The sequence below is a fragment of the Halictus rubicundus genome, chromosome 10 (genome assembly GCF_050948215.1).
Source record: "Halictus rubicundus isolate RS-2024b chromosome 10, iyHalRubi1_principal, whole genome shotgun sequence".
Lineage (NCBI taxonomy): Eukaryota > Metazoa > Arthropoda > Insecta > Hymenoptera > Halictidae > Halictus > Halictus rubicundus.
The window spans coordinates 6,613,236-6,630,731 of NC_135158.1; the positions used below are offsets into that span (position 1 = coordinate 6,613,236).

The 17,496-nt window shown below is 42.5% G+C and overlaps 1 protein-coding gene across 4 annotated transcripts in view; it reads left to right on the top strand.

Annotated features, from left to right (window-relative positions):
* The first annotated feature begins 579 nt into the window (after positions 1-579).
* LOC143358209 (large neutral amino acids transporter small subunit 1) overlaps positions 580-17,496 on the top strand; it is a 34,226-nt gene continuing 17,309 nt past the window's right edge. For 2 of the 4 annotated variants that reach the window (XM_076795170.1, XM_076795169.1), the window contains exons 1-3: positions 6,782-6,860; positions 12,330-12,580; positions 13,249-13,495. In XM_076795170.1, coding sequence (XP_076651285.1) covers positions 6,797-6,860; positions 12,330-12,580; positions 13,249-13,495 — 562 coding nt within the window. In that variant the 5' untranslated portion in view covers positions 6,782-6,796. Of the gene's footprint in view, positions 1,100-6,576; positions 6,861-12,329; positions 12,581-13,248; positions 13,496-17,496 lie in introns of those variants that run through there. The other 2 variants (XM_076795171.1, XM_076795168.1) reach the window with 2 other exon arrangements.

Genomic DNA, 17,496 nt, shown 5'->3' on the forward strand with positions numbered 1-17,496 from the left:
GCGACAGAGTGCAGCACACACGACCATACTCCATGTAAATAAAAGAACAAGCCAGAAAGAAAATATGAGCGAAATAAAAAAATCCAAGGTTTGTAAGGAGGAAAATGGCGACTATAAAACGCACAGTTGACAAAAATCGATAAACAAGATAAAATTGCGCTGAAAGCACAAGCGACAGAGTGCAGCACACACGACCATACTCCATGTAAATAAAAGAACAAGCCAGAAAGAAAATATGAGCGAAATTAAAAAATCCAAGGTTTGTAAGGAGGAAAATCGCGACTATAAAACGCACAGTTGACAAAAATCGATAAACAAGATAAAATTGCGCTGAAAGCACACGAGACGGAGTGCAGTATCAACGATCCGTTAAAATAGAAGGAGAAGCGGTAGAAAAGAAAAAAATATGAGGGAAATTAAAGAATTTAATGCGTTAAGGGGAAGAGGGTCATGAATTGCGTGGTTGACAAAAACCGTTTTTCGCCGCAGCATGCTCGAAAAGCCCACGATCGACAGGACTAACGCAGCAGCCCACCACAAGCTCGTGTACATACACTGTTCTTTCGCTCTGTAGTGAGTGTAAGACACAACGCGGTAAATTGAGGGAGCGAGAGAGAAACGGAAAGCGATAAGAGAGAGAGAGAGAGAGAGAGTGAGAGAGAAAGAGGGAAAGAGCAGACGACATGCGCCAGCCCTCGTTCGTGGCACGTTATAGTGCGCGAAGCCCACGGACTGGACGGCCGTTCGACAACAGTCATTCAGAGCTCGACTGGTGCGCGGTTCGGTTCGTTTCGTTTCGTTCGGTGGCTCTCGTCCTCGTGTGTCCCATTCGTGCTCGATCGCATAACCGATCCGCTTCTTCCCGTACGTGTCGTCCGAGAACCCGAGAACAGCCCGGGTTACCCGAGAGAATTTGAAAAGGAAGCACGGCCACCGATCGACCACGAGGTGCACGGGAAACGATGCTCTGAGGGTGGACCCTGTGACAACGCCGGACCATAATCTATTCCGGTTAGCTCCCCCGTGATCGACTCGTGATTAGTGACACTTTTCCTCTCGGCAAATCCACCCAGCTGGCCACGGAGCACACCGACACCAGGTAAGTGACGCAATCCGGTCCTCGGATCGCGTGCCGCTCCGCCAACGGCCCCCGACAGCTTCTCCGACGAAATCTTGAGTGAAAAGTTTCTGCCAACTGCTGCGAACTGTGACAAAACACTCGCTTAATTAACTATCGTTAACGCGAGGCTTGTCCACTGGAGAAATACCGCGTGAAAACTCATCGTATCGTACGTTGTTTCATACTGTTCGCCTCGGGGACGTATTCGAGTTGAAGCGTTTGGGAGCATTGTGCTCTAATACTTTTTGGAGGGTTTTAGAGTCGAGTTTTGGTGTACGTTGCGTCGTGGTAGGTTTCATTGTTTTACGGAGCTGGTTTTTCAACGAGGATTCGGTCTGTGGGGGAATGGGTTTTTCGATGGGTTTTCAGCGAATGTTTGAGAGAAATCAATATTAGGGTATGATGTAAGAAACTGATTGGATTTCGTGAGTCCCATTGGTTGACTGGACACTACCCCCGGTGGTAAAATGGCGGAGCGGAGTTGGCGAGGGATGGTTTTCGTTCATGCGAAAATTGGTGGATTTTTCGGGGAGAGGGGGGTTTGTTGGGTGAAATTCTCGGATGATTGTGTAGCGGCGAATGAAAACTGGGTTCGAAAAACCCGGTCGGCGACCCACGTGGCCTATTGATTTTTCGTGCCCGCCACGCCACTACGCGCGTGCTGCTGGAAACTGGTCTTCTCTTCTTCGGTTGGCGAATATCGCGATTAAAACGGCCTTTATTCTCACTCGAAGGATATTCAAAAATGCCTGCTCATTTCTTCGCAGTTACTCGCTTCTCCCTCGTTCTCCGACTTATGAAAATCGACTCCGCCATCGACAAATCAATCCCTCGGCGTATGCAACGCCTGGAGAAACTATTAATTTCCTACGGGCTCAGGAATTTTTACAAATATCCTGCATTTGTGTAAATTCTCGAAGCGTACGAAGCAAAAACATACTGTCAATTTATCCAGTAATAATTCGTAACAGGATTATCAACCTCGCGAGGGGTGGCATGTTTGGTTACGTGACACCCAGGAGCCTGATATGCCAGTGCCGAGTTCCCGCTTGAAATCCTTTGTGAAATGTAAACAATAAAATGTCGCCCCGATTTCGACCAGGCTCGTACGTTGTCGAACGATTGTTGTTTGGCTCGACTATTCGTCATTCTAGCGTTACCAAGTATACCGAGTCTCTTAACACAACAGTCTGTCGCTTTCCTGCAAACAGATCGATGCACTGTGCCTAACGTAAACGGTTAGGTACAATTTGTGGCCGGTTGTCAGGGTCACTGGCATCGTTTGCACGGCAAACTTGCATCGACCACCGTTACTTACAACTTGGGATCGCTATTTTGTGAATAAGATATTGTTTACAAACAGGCAAACCCTCGGTCGATAAGAGGCTGCCTACCTGGCCGACCATATACACGCACGCTTCCGTTCAAAAATAATCCGAATCTTTATTTAATATTAAAGACGTACACTGGAGATTTAGAATTGGAAATTTCAACTATGTTAAAATAATTTATCGGATTTTTATGCAAAGTAAAAATTGTTCGCATTAATTGCAGAACGCAGGAAACAAATAGGAGTATGTTCTGTAGTTTGATTAAGTTGTAAAAAAAAAGTGTTAACATTCTCAGATCCTGTAAATCTTCTGTTTCAAATTACGCCCGTTTTTGTTATAAATGCACAAAATCCGCAGACTGATTATAACATAAAAAGCGTCACTGGTGACAAACATTGACATACCGAGCAGCTGTTTCACGTCACTTTTGTTTAAAGCTAGAAGCAGACTAACCACTACTTTTGTTTATCGCCGATCGACAATTTCGAGCAGGAGGAATGTTTCAATGCGGAAGTTCGGACAGTCGTCGTTAGATCATACGCGAGCCGTGTTAACAACAATTCTCCGTCAATCAGTTTGTACAAAGGGATCAATATCACGTGGTTATCATTCACGAGTGCCTCGAGTTGAGGTTTCATTACCGTTAGCACGGCTGAGAAGCGCCGTTGTCGGCGAAGGATCAATAAAAACTGACGTAACGTTCCACGAAAGTTTCAGGAGCCTCCAGACTCGAAATTTCGTTCTCCGTGCACGTGCGTACACGAAGCGACGACCGTTATAGGTTCCCCAAAGGTTTATTTTTAACGAACTTCTACCTCCAGCTTTCAAAGGTTGCGCAATTTTGAGCATTCGTTGCGACTAATCCGAATCCAAAATCATCTACCTTGTATTTTCAGTTTCGGTTCAAACGGCGACGCGTAACCTTTAGGTCAAACACCAAATTATCTACAATTTTCACCGCAATCTTAAAGTCCACGTTAAACAATGTAGGCTGATGTTAATTAATGATGAAAATATTCGAAACATGCGATACGAAATTATTCGTACGGAGGATCGAACATTTTCTGTCTGTCCGCCATGTTGCAATCAGTAACATATATCCATCGTTGGATAGTTTGACGGAAGCATTGAATGATAATAGATGTTTAAAAAATTGTTGGAAGCAACGATTCAATTATTAGTTTAATAAACAGACTGCAGGTTTTTCAGTAAAATAACATTTTCATTTTATCATAATTTATTTTCTTTCGAAACAATTTCACTGACTTGGAGATAATGTAACAGTATTTTTAATTACATTGGATATATGATCTGCCCATTTCCGTCCTAAATGCATAAAATCCGCTAATAAAAACGAGTGTCGTTGAAACGCATGAATGTGTAAAATTAGGTGTACATAAAGATCGGAGCTTCTGCAGGGGTTGTAGCGTTCAGCCGCCATGTTCGAATCGGTAATATAGGTTCGCGGGCCTGGTGGGTAGTTCGATCGGACAATAATAAAAGAAGTAAAGAAAGTATTCAGAAGCGAAGATTGCATCGTGATTATGAGTTGTTATGCGGTCCCGAAGGGCTTTCTGGCAAAAGAAAGAATCGCGCGCGCCTCGATTCGTAGGTTCGCGGAGGGATGAGTTCGGAACCGGTACTCCTGAGAAAAGGGTTCGTTCGGCGCAGACTATGGGCCAGTTCCCAACAGCGCAGTTTTTCGCCCATGTGCGTCGCGAACGATGAAAGGAATGACGCCCGACAGCATTTTCGTGCCTGTGCGCGACGGCGTGCGTGTGTGCGCGTGGTTCGAAGAACAGGCTCGAAGCTGTACGAGTGCCAGACTGTCGTATTAGGTGTGCGAATTAAAGAGGGTTGCCGCCATATTGAATCTTCGGCATCATCGAACCGACTTTCCTCAGAGTGTACTCCAGAGACTACACTTCATCGTCTAACACAATTCCACTGCAAAATTTTACGCATTATCGCTATAAAATTGTACAAACTTTTACGAAACTTTTGCGTGCACGTTGATGGCGTTTTGCTGATTAAAATGATACCAAACACGACGCAGTTTGGATCGTATTTGCTCGTTTAACTGGCGATTTAGCAGAACCTCTATTATCCGAACCGGTATTTAAATTCTCTATTATATCTTGTCACGTTTCACGTGCAAGCATTTCAAGTGATTTTCAGTCCTCTACCCTAACTAACGAAGTAACTATTCCGGTACGGTTAGTTCGGATAATCGAGGTTCCATTATATCGCGATTTTAACAAGTAAACACGATCCGAATAGTGTCGTGTTTGGTATCGTTTCATTCAGAAAAGTGTCACGAATATGTCGGGAAGAGTTTCGCATTAAAAACGACAAAGTTTTATTTATGAATTGTCAAAGATTTATCTGAAAAAAAAAAATGTAAAAATTGTAAAGCTGTTCTAGCGAATGGAAGTATTACGCAGTTGTGCTTGTATTTGTTCGAAAAATTGTGGAACAGTGAGGGTTTTGCACGGAGGAAGCAAGCGATTCTTTCATTGTAGAAACAATTGTCCCGTTGGGTCACACGAGATGGCGGGAAATTCGATACGGCACGGCAAAGAGGAGACGAAATATGGCGCCACGCGATTGTTGACGCTGAGACTCGTGTCTCTGGCGTTGGGCGTGATTTACTCTTTCGGCATGGATGATCGATTATGGATTTTACAGGGTGTCGTTTACTTTACGCTCACTCAACAAGTAGTTCGACATTCTGACACCGTCTGACCACGTCCGTGTACGCGTGCGTCGCAAAACACAGGATCGTCAGCGAAGCGACAACTTCAAACTTTTGAACGAGTTTCCATCAACTTCCCATTGGACACATTTATGGAAGCTGTTTTCGAACGAGTCCGAACAACCTTTCCAACAGTTGGAACGAATCCGACTTCTATTAAGATAACGACGCGTAATTAAACTTTCAACTTCGTTCTAGCACTTGCCGGCGCTGATTGACATCCGAGAACTTTCACGATAAACAAACCTGTTAAGCTCGTCAAATGCGTTGAAACTTTTTTTCCGAAGCCTTTGAAAGTCCCGAGCAAACTACAGCTCCGCCTACCACGGTCGGCAGGATTTTACAACGATGAAAAATATTAGGTGGACGATAGGGTGTTCCTGGTCATCCATTTTCACGTTCTCTCTAACAATTTTTGAAAAATAAAATTGGGTTCCAGTCCTTTGTACTCTCTTCCGTCGACATGTTTAACCCTTTCCACTCGAGTGGTGATTCTGAAGCACCACTAGAAATTGTTGTGGCATTATTTCAAAGAGATTAGAGAAAATATTACAATGTATTTGTTACGTCACAAAATTTGTATTTAACAGATTACTAAACATTTAGATATTATCTGTGGAAATCAGATCAGTTTCGTATCGATAAAACGAAAATATTCCAAGACGGAAGAAAAATTTCGTTTTAGAATGAAAATAGCGTCGAGTGCAAAGGGTTAAAAGTAAAAATTGAAAATGGTACTAAAAGTTGTTGAAATCATTCTATTCTATCTTATGCAGAACAAAATGCTACGAACGCGCAAACACCAACGGTCTACTGTTCCCAGGAATAACTTCCAATTTTCCAGTTTCCATTTCACAATTGTGATTCATGAAAATAGCAGTTCAATTCGTTCCTATACAGAAACAAATTTTACTTCCACGGTCCGGCGATTCGAAGCAGTGAACTCCAATTTTCCAGTTCGCATGGTCAGAAAGTAAATGAGTGCAACGTTGTACGATCCCCGCGACGACGCGACGGTTCTTCGTCAATGGGCACTCTAAAGAATCAATGAGACCAAATTGGATGGACTGCAGTGAACCCACGTGCGAGCTGTTCCACGCGTCGCAGCAAATTTCAAAGCGTGTACGGCGAAACAAAGTGCGATCGGAAGTTCGTGAATCACCGCAGAAAACTCGATCCAAGACGACGATCCACGGTTGTTCTGTTCTCAGGTTGCCCAGGTGGTGCGGTTACGCGTATGCGATTACATCGATCGTGCGCTCGCCCTTCCTCGGGGATCTCGAACGTAAATTGTCTGATAAAAACTCGCAGAAAGAAGAGAGACAGAGAGAGAGAGAGAGAGAGAGACAGAGACAGAAAGAGTTATCTTCGTCGCTTGGGTCGGGCGTTAAAACGAGCGAGCAGTTAATCTCGCTTTGCTCTCGTAATAAAATCACGAGCGAAACGTTTAGCGTGCGATCCTTTTCCCGGCGATTCAGTCCGCCGGTTCTCCTCGGCGATCTAATTCAATAAGTGATCGAGTAAATCCTTCGATTCCGTGAAATGTGCCACGCGCCTCGATACTAGTCCACGGACCGAATAAGCAGCGAGATGCTTTCCACCATTGATCGTTGGAAATGGAGAACGAGGACGCGCGACACGTACGGGACATTCGGTATGTGATACACGGGGATGCGTTTGATTTCTGATTTAGTACCATCATTGCCTTCGTCGTTTCGTTGGATCGAGAATCGATTCGCGCGCGTACCTTCTCGTTCCAGCGAAATTGAACTGAATTCCGTTGTCGGGCCGCGATTGGTGTTTCTACGTTCTCCTGATCGAAGTCTTTATTTTCTAAGCTGTTCGGCGAGAGAAATGTTTAAATGTTTCGTGGATTCGTTGAAATGAGAGGGATCGATTAATACTGGAACTAGCAAGCAATAAATGCAACTGGCACACATTGTCTTATAGTAACAACAGAATTGCATTTGTTCAGATTTTGGAACAGTTTTCTTTAAATATCTAATTCGATAGAGAAGTTTATTAAAACATTTTTGACATATTTGTGATTTCATTGTTTCTAAAAGAAGAAATTAGGAGCAAGTCATTTTGACTGATCCGGTAGTTCTAGTATCAGCACTCGTTCAGACGTTGATCAGACATTTTCTATCACCGAAATTGACTGCGATACGATCGATTTAAATATAAACGTAAACACGATGTTTTTAGCATCGCGTGTCAGTTCTATCGGCACCGTTATCTCGCTTCACGACGTTTATGATATAGTTACGATGAATTCTAAATTCGGGTTTTAAGTGTCCGGTATAATTATTATTGCGAGCAAGATGGAATGCGTAGAGATGAAGAATAACGATAAGAGGATTTTTGAGATAATAGGATCACGACAAATTTAGACTAATGAAGGTTATTAGTTGATAATTTGATTACTAAAAATGAATCGAACGGTTCTTATCATTGGCCCGCGAAGGTCAGACAAATTATACAATAATTTACGATTAGGCTACTTGATGTACCCCATTATATACCGTGGAACAACAACACATGTTCAAATTTCATTTTGATGACGCTTTTGAATGTCGCACTCACGATTATGGGTATCCGTATTTTTTCGCGTGAGATGGTTGGAGAAGCGTTTTCAATATGGCGGATGCTGTGACATCGATACTACATAAACGTCCATTTTATTTATTGGTAAAATGAACAATTATGTCTTAATGTTTTATGCATTTATGACAAAAATATTAAAATCAGTGAGGTTGGAAATATGTTTCTTAGAAAATTTTTATTTCGCATAAAGATGCGCTAATCTATTCTCAGAAACTGAATTTATTTTCTAAAATAAAATGGTTCGCCGCGGAATACCTCAATTTTTTGGAAACGGGATTAAAAGTGCAGCACGTTTAGTTTACTTTTCATAATGACTCACCCAGTATGGTGTCAAAATCTCCGGGGAACACCCGGAGGCTGAAAAAAATGTAACATCTCGGTCGCTATCTCGAAAGCCCGGCGCCCTAACCTGCTTATCAGAGAATTCCTTGAAGTTTCTCGCGTACTCTTAGCTTTCTTCTACTTCTCACTGTCCGTGCAATAAAATTGACGCAGAATCGTTCGGCTTTCAGCGAGTTAATCGACGATAGAGCAAGTCGATCGGCGGTTTCTCTCACGGTTGCACAGTGATTGACGCAACATGCGACGCTGGCTGTCGACTCAGAGAATTAAAGTGAAATATTTACGGTACGCCGGCGACAAACGCGTTAGGCACGCGATTACATCTTTACGTGCAACTTTACTTGCATTCCCACTGTTTTTCATTCATTCTGCCGATCGATGACGTGCCCGCCGTCCCGTTCCATTTGAGGAAGATCTTGCACGCAATATTTTTCCTTTGACTTTTATTAACTGTTCTACGCTGACTGGAATTGCATTTTCAGTCATTTCTCACTCTGGTGAATTGTCTTTATCGTTTTCTCAATCCGGTTGCCTGGAGGATTTGTTTATTTCATTTCTAATTTTGTGAAAAATGTGCTTCCAATTTTGATTAATTATTTTTACTTGGAAAATTTATTGCATTTCTGATTTCGTCATAAATGTGTCCAATTTTTATGAAGTAGAGAATGCAAAGGATTTGTCAATATTGTTGCAGTTTTTGGTTTTCTCAGTAAATGCAAATAATTTTTTCAGCGTGTTAAGTTCGTAATTTTTGTGGAGCATCTTTTGCCGAGGGTAGTCGCGCGATTCTTGGCGGTAAACGTTGTTTTTCGTTGCTGTGCGCAAACGCTTCGGGCAAAGATCCATTAATGGCTTCTTAGGAACTCTACAGGGTGTCTGCTAATTTATAGTTCAGTCAGAAAGGGGATAAATTTGTGCGACGATTAGTCAAAGGTGCAAATCAATATCAATTTTCATGTGAAGCTCCGTTTACAAATAAATCGATGTTCAAAAATTATCTATACGGATTCTCGTGCTTGCAACAAATAGGAACGCTGTCAAATAACATAGCTGAAATTGTATCTCACTTGTTTTTCAATACTTAAAGAGGTTCAAAATTATTTTCTAAAATTTTTCACCGATCTTTCACGCATCTTCTTTGTATATCTGATTTTGGGTTGTGCTATTAATTCAGAGACACCCTGTATACCGCAAAAAGTGCCCGGAGGCAAACATACTTACACCGACAGGAACCGAGCGGGAACTCGGTTAAACACGACAGCATGATTAACCCTTATGTCAACGACCTGGATCACAGGTAGTCCTGCTTCACAACATTTTATTTGCGTTTACTCTCGGATGAAATTTTCATGTAAATTGACACGGATCTACAAAATGTCTGTTTTAAATTTGCAATATAGGCCTACTTAAAAAAGTTGTGAAAACAACTTTTAATTAAATTTCTCCGTAATTCCGACTAATTTCAATTTTTGAAAAATTTCTTTTTTACGCCACGTAGTAAACTAATTGTTCTAACGTCTAAAAAAAAGTCCAAGTTATATGGCCCGATATTAAAATAGTTATCGTCTTTTTGAGAGTGTCCGAATATTAATAAGAGGCGCTGTATATCCTAGCTGAATAAATTATTTGAACCCCCTGATTTACATTTATGACACGAAAGTATACATTGAGGGTCTCAGCATAAGAGCAGGCACAAGCATGAGCACTTAATCGCCAAAAATTTCGGTAGCCGGCGATAAAAACGATAACGGTGCAGTTAACGACACTCGCTCAGTGGGGCGACTTCGCAGGTGCACCAGATGCAGCTTATGCAGGCCGAATCATGCGAAATGACCCCGAAACGCGTGCTCCGTAATGGAACGACCGCTCGGCAGAGCAGGCAATTAGGGAATTCGCGGAATCTGGCAAAATAAACGGCCGGTTAGGCGATCACGGTGACGGCCTATCACGATTAAGAACTGGTTTGTCACCTTCGGACAAGTTCGCCAGGTGATAGAAAGGTGTGTGTCGACGCTCGCGGCACCGATTGGTCGATTACGCTTCGATGTAGCGTGGGGCATAGAGGGGCTGACACGATCAAATGCCAGGATCAACGCGATCGATCCACGAAAGTCAACAAGTTCGACCGTTAGTTACCCGCTGGATCGAAAACTCGTGTTGCGCGTCGATCATCGCGACGAAATGATCGAATCGGATCGCTGATCTAGCAGCACGGGACCACGCGGGATCGAAACCAGCTTGCTGGATAATCGAATGTTGTCTTGAACCCAAGTGACTTTCGAATCATCCCTTGTTTCTGGGCCAGAACGGAAGTGTTTTGCAACATTTCCGATGTGAATGTAAGTCGAAAGTTTGGCCGAGGTTGTTGTTAACATTCGAGTTCTTCGTGCAAAATGAAAGTTGTCCGCGTCGATTGCAAGTAACAGCGTTGTCTGGTGTTTCCACCATTTTGTACTTGGTCGACTCATTGGTCTCGTAAATGCATGAAATCTGCAGTCTGATACGGCTAGTTTGCGCAGTAAGTAGAATCGGCGCGCAGTGGACAGACACGGTAGCGAGACAATGGTGCGTAATAGCGTACGTACACTATAACAGTTTGCAAGAAAAATTGATCTTCATATGGTCGATTAAATTTTCCTCGTTGACTTGAATTCCCCCTTTTTGGAAAATCGTTCCCCGTGCAAAATATCATTTCCAGAAATTCAATGCGAGTTTTCCGTGGGTCAGAAATGACTCCGGCGTAGGCCTAGAACTCGCAGGAGTCCGAGGGTCAATTATACAATTGACCAATTTTTATCATTAAAATCTCCTCATATTGAAAAATAAAAAAATAGCCAATATTTCTATTAAAGCTCGCTACGTTATAAAAACATTTTATGTAAACTATAGAAGAGAAAATAATAATAAAAAAAAAAAAGAAATAAAGAAGGTACACAATATTTTCATCCAACTTCAACCCCATAGTGAAAAAGTCTTGAGAAGCCTTTCCACAAATCTGAAAACTCAATATTAGGTTTCGCAGCTTCTCGCTTGAACGCGAAGTATAAATCGTCAATAAGAGAATCGACTTATTCGGTGCACGTCAGAGTCCACGCGACAACGATCGCCAGCCTCGTGATTTATTTAAATGTTTTCCGCAAGCTCTGCCGTTCGTTTATCTCGCGGAAGATCTCGAAGATGAATCATCCTGCTTCGTTACGGGTAAAAGCTCCGTGCTCCGACGAGCTTCCTCTCGCAATGCTGAATCGTTTCGCGCTGGATGCATTATTCAGAAGAAACGCTGGGGGAATAGAACGAGGAAACTTCTCCTGAGATGGTCTAGAAAAACGGACCAACGACGAGGAAAAATCCCGGCGGGCCGCGGTCCGTGTAACGGCCACGCTTTTATCTAATGAATCGCGCGGGAAGATCCACCGGTTCGCCGAGCCTTGGATTTACTATTTTCGCGGGAACGCTCGTTTTATACCGTTTCGATCAACAGGTGGTGCTTTCCGATGGGATGGTCGACGGAAAATGGAAAATTCACGGCGAAACCGTTCTTCGCCTGAATAATTCATACCGTGGGAAATTCGCTGTGAATTCTGCGGAGGACGCTTCGAATGGAAACAGTTTCAAGTATTTGAGGAAACAGATAGACATTCACAAGATCGATACGTTTAATCTTCTGAGGGCATTGTTGGATAAAGTTTGTCAGAGGTGAATTTATTGTTCTCAAAACTCGATTATCACAGATGAATTTGTTAAAAAAGAAAGACGAAGATTAAGTAAAATCACTCTGGATTTTATTTACTTATAAAAACAATATTGGCGAACGAAATATTAAAACCGGATAGACGTTGGAAGAATTTACGAAACTGTATCAGCTGCAATTAATTGGAATTGTTAAGACGAGAAATTCATTTCTATAAATTCCCATGTAGCTCCAGGTTCTGGCGATCGATGTAGAATATTTTTAGATTGCATATAGGTGTACTCTCTGTTCGTATATATTTAATGACTCTGCAATTTTACGAGAAAAATATTTACATTCAACACCTGTGTGTTTATGTACGATTTTTCATTTTTCGTACATTTCATGTTACATTACATTGCGGGTGGCAAAAAATTGGGATAAAATTGCGGCGATGTGTAGACCAACGCGAATTAACAAACCGTTTAATTGGGCCTGTTTCAGAGAGGATGTCGAAGTCCGGAAGCATCAAAGATGGCGAGAAGGGGCCATACGACACGGTCCCGGTCGCCGATAAAGGCGGCAACGATGAAATCAAATTAGAGGCGAAGATGTCCCTGTTGAACGGCATCACGGTGATCGTCGGTTCCATTATTGGTTCTGGCATATTCGTTAGCCCCACCGGTGTCCTCAAGTACACGGGAAGCGTGAATGCCAGTCTTCTGGTGTGGACAGCTTCCGGCATTTTCTCCACGGTACGTCGACCCTTCTTCTTCTTCTTCTTCTTCTCGGTTGATTGCCTTTTCCTTTTTCCTTTCGCTGCGTCTGTTGACCCGTTAGGCTTCTCCGATAGCCTAACCGTGGGATCCTTGAGACCTAACGTATCATAATTATTGTCAACACCAATTTTGGCCGTAAACAAAAATACAGCGAGCGAATGATTAGAGCCATCCGGTGAACGATGTTAAAGAATATTTTAATCGTGTGGCGAACAATGTTGAAAAATATTTAGACGACCACGTGGCTGGAGGTAAATTGTTGTTGGTTCACAATTGAAAGTCTTGGACCACGTGCTTATGAAAATTATGAAGTAATTGCTGGTGCGTAATTGAATGCAATTGTTATCACTGGACTGTGGATTTTCGTGCAAAATAATGTTAATAGGTTGGAAATAATGTAACACTATCTTTAGAATCTTTCAACGTGTTAAAGTAAAACAAATACGTACAATCCGTAGTCTAATTATTTATCACTTGGATTCTAATTATTGTACGTTAGGTGTCAACGGACGTTCCGTTAAATGTTTTTCCCCTCTGTCAGTTCCGTGAATCAGATAAGGACGAAGTGTGTATGATATCTCGCGGGATCGTTTACGAGATGGGCTGATCTAAGCGTTGCGTGATGATTTATGGTTGTACAACAGGTAGGCGCGTACTGTTACGCGGAGCTCGGGTGCATGATCAGAAAGTCGGGCGCCGATTACGCGTATATCATGGAGACCTTCGGACCTTTCATGGCATTCGTCAGACTGTGGGTCGAGTGCATGATAGTGCGGCCTTGCAGCCAGGCCATCGTGGCCTTGACTTTCAGCGTGTACGTTCTGAAGCCGGTGTTTCCCGACTGCACGCCGCCCGATGATGCAACCAGGATACTCGCCGCTTGCTGCATCTGTGAGTCAATCGTTTTCCTTTTATTCAGCTTTTAATTGATCACTCTTTTTTCGGCCCCTCTATTTACATTTCGTCTCTCCCCGTCCCAACAATTTCTCGAAGACGCCGCAATCTCGCTCGCTGACAATAATTAATGAACACCACCGTACCCGAGTTATTAACCGAACCACTCGGTGCCTCCAATGCGTTTCGTCGTGTTCATTATTTATTTCCATAATTGAATGCGACACGCCCACGTGATTTTATGTGGCAGTAACTCCTGATTCAATTTCTTGAAACACATATATACAGTCTTTTTTAAATAGTATTTTTATTCCACTGTACGGGGGACTACTAAATCAAAATTTTTTATGACCATCATTCTTCGACACCTTTGTCTACTCTCACGAGAAAATGAAAAATTTTGCGACCTTGAATAAACTAAGAATAATAAGAAAATTTACTTTATTCTTAACTTTTACATCCTCGCCTCATTATGAGAATTACTTACTGGAGCCACTCGAGTTATCTTTATTACAATGTAAAGAAATAATTAATAATTGGTGCTAGGAACTATATACAGCTTAGACGTTTCGCTCAGTCCCTTGAGATTGTTTGAAAAATTATTTCTAGTGGTACGGAAGCAGAAATTCTTTCCTCGTTTTCTCACTCGCTGCAAGAAAACTTTGCTAATCCGTTCGTGGCTAATCCGAGGGAAGAGGGGAGATAATTTTAATATTCTCACGGAAATTAAGCCGATTAAATCCTATTTCGGCTGCTCAATCGCCGAGCCTGTACCGTCACCCTTCCCCAACAACCATTTCGATTGTCCCGCGGATTTCCATTCTCTTCCGAGAACTCCGCCGTCTTTTGTAATTGAAAAGACGTTCCGGCGTAATTCACGGCCAGATTGTCGGCTAATCGAATTACTTTCCTTAGGGTTTATCGCTGTTCAGCTTCTTCTTTCATAAGGGGCCCGTATTCATGTCGCCACGGCTCCCTTTGATCGCTTTGCTCTTTGGTCTAGTTAATTCGAGAGTTTATTCGGCTCAAAGTTACAGCACGGTTTATCGAACGTAGTCCAAAATTGTACAATCATTTCTTCCAATTAACAACGAATTTTTTAAATAATTCCTGCCAGGAGGATGGCATACTAAACAGTAAACAATAAACGTACGCTTCTGAAAAAAAAAACAATATTATATAAAAGTATGGTTAAATTGTTTTTGTGCAATTTTTCCATCGATTGATGTTACAGTACAATTTATATGACACTGGATTAACTGAAACGATATAAAAGAGCGGATTGGCTGTTTTGCGCACAAAATGGCGGATCTAATATAGTGTACATAAACCGTTCAAAATGGCGTCGTTTGATCACGACACAGGACTTCGTCCGAGGGAAGCAATAAATAAATCCTCTTCAGACAAATTTGATCAAAATAAATCTTGTCGAATAAATATCGCGGTCCACAAAATGGCGTTTTCCTCTCGAACGTCCAAAGAAGCTCAGAGGGGAGATAAAAGAGTGTCCCTTGGAGCCGTGCGCAAACTGTTTCTTCAAGTGTCTTGTTAACTCTGCCTCGGTGAGCTTTTCCGTTTCCTTCGCGGATTTTCGTCGGAAAAGACGATTATGCTATCGTCTGTCATCCGCGGTCTCCTCGAGGACAGTTTGTCGAATCGAGAGAAGCTTCCGACTGCAGAGTTGAGGAGAACAAAAAGATCCGACAATACCGGTAATGGCTGGTGGGATTGCGTCCTCGCCTACTTTCCTCCGATGCTTTCTCCGCGTAACACCAGGTCTCCGTTGTCAGGAATCGTAGGCGATGCGTCCTTCGGGGAGTTTTTAAACGTTAATGCAGCGTCTCGTTACGCGAACAGTTTGCGATTCTCTCAATAAGCCCCAGCCTTGGAGCTTTCCTGTTTTCTTCGGGATTGCTGTTCTCCGGCCGGATGTCTTACGGGAATTCAGCAAGCAACGCACCAAGGTCCAACGAATCCTCCAGGGAATTGTTCCTCGGCTCCGAGAATAAAGCAATTCGCTGTTCCCCGCTGATTGGATGGACTTCTTCTTCTTCTTCTGCGACCTGAATTCCAGGATCCGAAGCCGAGGATCGATAAGTGCATCGGATGTTTATTACGTGTCTCGTTGTTAGCGGAGGATTAGTCATTTTTCTGTTGCTGACTTTGTGGGAGGGAAATTAATGAGACCTTTGCTCGGAAGCCCCCGCTCGCTTGGGGCATTGTTACATAAATCATATTTGAAGATCGGAGTTAATTTATTTAGATGATAGATTGCGGAAGTTGATGAAAAATTTATATTCGCGAGGAACGAAGATAACGCTGGTCATAATCAATCAGAGTTTTTCTGTGTTCATCTTTTCGTTGTTTCTCACGTTTTTTAAATAAATTTTGACTCCATTTTTTTTTTTGGTAATGTTTATGGATCATTGTGATTCGTTTCGATTTAAAGAGAGTTTATTTATTTACTGCAAGACACGAAGGATTAAGGTTCCCGGAAGGCGTAATTAAAATAGAATTTGATTAGAAACGATATAAAGCCATCGGCTAAACAACTTGTAAATTTATGCGAAAAAAATACTGCAAAGGTATGAAGAATGTTTGCGTACGAAGTTTCGCTTCAGAAAATTGTCTGACGCGCCTCAATGCTTATCAGTAGAAACAGCCAGCCATGTGCAGACAGACTACTGGATTTAATATTCCCACGATCTCGTGTCAGATCAAAGATATACGATACATATATTGTAGAACACGTAAAATTAGGTAGGGTTTAAGTCATCATTTTGCTATCTTTGTATTTGTTTATGAATCTTTTTATATTAAAATTTAAGACAATTTTCAAGCCGCCTGGCTCGAGTCGCCAATTTTTATCTCGGTAACTATTGGTCGGATCGAGTTGATTCTTTTTTTATTTTAAAGAGAGAAGCATGGCCTGTCGCGACAATTTTTTCCATTACGAAAATCAATGTTGCAAATATTGTTAAATTATAAAGAAACACTACGCTGCTCCTCGAAACATCACCTACAAAATACGCTTTCATTCCCATCGTAATTTGTATCTCCTAGAAAATACGATTTCGTGTCGAAAATTTCCGTAACAGACATCGGTCTATTCTTCGCGGAAACCCGTCTCTGTGAACCGAGCGTAAGCAATTTTCGCGATTCGAGCTCGTTTCGCGAAGCGCGTTGCTCGGCGCGCGGTTGCACAATGCCGGGACTTTTATGAACGTTTTCCGCTTACTCGGACCGAAAACGGGATCGTGAAAAACCATGGTAACCTCGATTCGAGCGTGCATACGTTGGAGAGAGCCGTGGACAGGCGTTCGCAACGTGAAACACGTCCGTTCGCCAACGAAACCCGCGAGGCTCGCTTCCGAGGGAACAAACCGCTGATAATTGGCCTTTCCAGAGAACGTGGTTGCGTCACCTGGAACCGTGGAGAACATTTCGCGATATACCGGAGACCTTTTTACAAGCACGTGTTACTGGCGATCTTGTAAAACGATAGGAGGAGCCGCGGTCGCGACATCCAGGCGGAAGAACAGACTCTCGGGAACACGATATTCCTGCGGTGACTCCCTGCAGAGAAAGGATGCTCAAAAAAATACGACTCCGTTGCTTACCCAACAGGATCCTCGATTTTTTCAGTCGATTGAAAACGAGAGAGGCGCCATTTGTTAGCGTTTGCAAAGTTATTGGATTTTTAAGCGGTATTTATGGAAACTGATGTTTTTTGGTTGGAAGATGCAGTTAAGTACGAATTTATTTCTCCTCTTAATTTTTCGAACGGTGTTATTGTTGGGACAGAATTTTTGAACCGTGATGGCTGTACCTAGTGATCATTTGTATTATCGGATATTGCAGACACTATGTTTGTACGCTTAGAGAAAGATCACTTGAGAATTAGGTATTTTTTAAAGGGAGGAATAAATTTTTATTCTGCCTCTTACGATCAATGCGGAACATTTTTATTTTGCATAAAAATCCGCGGGGCTTCCTAT